Source organism: Apium graveolens, chromosome 9 (genome assembly GCF_009905375.1).
Source record: "Apium graveolens cultivar Ventura chromosome 9, ASM990537v1, whole genome shotgun sequence".
Taxonomy (NCBI): Eukaryota; Viridiplantae; Streptophyta; class Magnoliopsida; order Apiales; family Apiaceae; genus Apium; species Apium graveolens.
Window position 1 is genome coordinate 269209386 of NC_133655.1, and position 2246 is coordinate 269211631.

Consider the following 2246-nt stretch of genomic DNA (forward strand, 5'->3'; position numbering starts at 1 on the left):
CGAAAGTGTTTGTATCGTATATCGTATCGTATCGATTATCGTATTTTGTTATATGTGTTCATGTTACTTGGCCTGCTAGTTGGATCGATTGGTCTCTTGCTGGGCTGTATAGCTCATTACTTTCAATTTCAGGTGTTCGCCTAAGAGTTCGAGTTGGATAACATTGGAGTTCGAGGATCTTAGTATGGGAGTAGATTGACCTTTGGGCTTCCGCTTTTAGCTGCGCTTTTGTAATAGTGACCTCTGTAATAGACTTTTTAATCAAGAAATTGTATTTGCTTTTAGTTTCGATTTTAGAGTTAATAGTCCGGAAGTGTGGATCGTTACAGTTGGTATCAGAGCAGGCTGTTCTTCGGAGTGTATTAGGTATGGGACTAGTACATTCCCTAGGATGCGATCCTGTAGACTGACGTATAGGTCTTAAGAAATTATATTTAATCTAGATATTTGTTTGTGTGATTATTTGATATGCTTGACTTTGTGCTTTTTGATTATTGACTATAAGTTTAGAATTTATTTTGTGTTGTTATAGAAAAGATGGACGGAGATAACCAGAACAACAACGAAGATCAGAACAACAATGGCAATCAAGGGAACAATGATGAAGGAGGAAACGTTTTTGACCAACTGGCTGAAACTTTAGCTGTGCTTGTGAATCAGCAACCAAAGCCCAACATCGTTTCTCAGTTCAAGCGTTTGAACCCGCCAACTTTTGATGGAGCTACAGACCCGGCTATCGTTGAGATGTGGATCCAAGAGATGGAAAAAGCTTTCGGACTTCTGGGGAGCAATGAGGAACAGAAGGTAACCTTAGCTGTGTACCAATTGCAAGGAAGCGCTTACGACTGGTGGCTTATGGAAAAGAGGAAGAATGAGACGAAAAATCTTGAAGAAAATCATGAACCGTACACTTGGGCAAAGTTCAAGAAGGCTTTAGAGGACAAGTACTTTCCGAGAACAGTTCGTCTGCAGAAAGAGAGGGACTTCATTCGACTTCAACAAGGTGGAAGAACCGTCATTGAATACGAAGCAGAATTTGCAAAGCTTGCGAAGTACGCGTCGACCCTAGTAGCAGATGAGAGCAGTCGAGCACGAAGATTAGAGGAGGGACTTCGAAGTGACATCAGGAATTCAGTGGCGTCGTTTGAACTTCAGACGTACGAGGCTGTCCTCAACAAGGCGTTAGTGATCGAAAGGGGCTTGGCAGAATCTGAAAAGGCGTCTGGCAGTTGGAATAAGAGGCGGTTCAATCAAACTAGTGGGCAATCTTTTCAAGGGGGACCACTCAAGAAGCCACACGTGTACGATAACATCGGAGGTCAAGGTGATCGAGAAAGGTGTTCGAGGTGCGGCAAGAATCATCCCGACAAAGTCTGCCGTTGGAATACTGGTGCTTGTTTCCATTGCGGAGAAGTAGGACACAAGATTTCGAATTGTCCGCACAACCCGCCACCGCCACCAAGGAAGGAAGCAGATAACAAGATGGGCAAGGGGCGTGTGTTCCAGCTCACAGGAAATGAAAACTATCGCAATTAAGGTATGATTTCTTTTCTTAAATGACTTGTTTAATTTAATTTCATTCTTGTGAATTTGGGGACCAAATTCTTTTAAGGAGGGAAGAATGTAAAATCCTTGATTTTATTTTTAATTTATTTATTAGATTTTAGATAATAATTCGTTTAGATAAATATTTTTAAATTAGAATATTCGGGAAATATTTTTGTGCAAGTTATTTGAGTTAGGAAAAGATATGTTATTGTGGAAAGAAGTGTGAGAATAGATTAAAAAAATCGAAATCTTTTTAATTTAGGTAATTGTGTGTATCAAATATTTTATTTTAGGAATTTAGTTGGAAATATTATATTATATCCTAATTATGATTAGGGTTTTGTGTGCTTATATAAAGACCCATTTGGACAATAGAAAAACTTGTACAGTCTCTCATCTCAGCACCTAAAGGTACCGCCCTTGTTTTCTTCACTTTGTGCTGCTTCAGATTATTTTTGTTTTTCGTGATTTTTATGATCTCTATTTGTTCCACGTCTTGTGGGGTACTGCATATATTATAGTTATATTATATGTTAGTTTTTGTTTTAGACTTTGCCATGATCGTTGCTTCATGTATGCTAAAATAATTAATTAAGATGTTGTGTACAAGTATGCTACATATTTTGGGACTGTAAATATATGTCAATTTAATTAAAAATTATGATCAGTATAAGTAAAAGTATATCATTAAATTAACG

General features: G+C 38.0%; 1 protein-coding gene across 1 annotated transcript; it reads left to right on the forward strand.

The window, feature by feature from the left end:
- Positions 1-537: 537 nt before the first annotated feature.
- LOC141686313 (uncharacterized) lies at positions 538-1536 on the forward strand. The gene has a single exon (XM_074491355.1). It carries the CDS (start codon positions 538-540, stop codon positions 1534-1536), a length of 999 nt encoding a protein of 332 aa, XP_074347456.1.
- Positions 1537-2246: the final 710 nt, after the last annotated feature.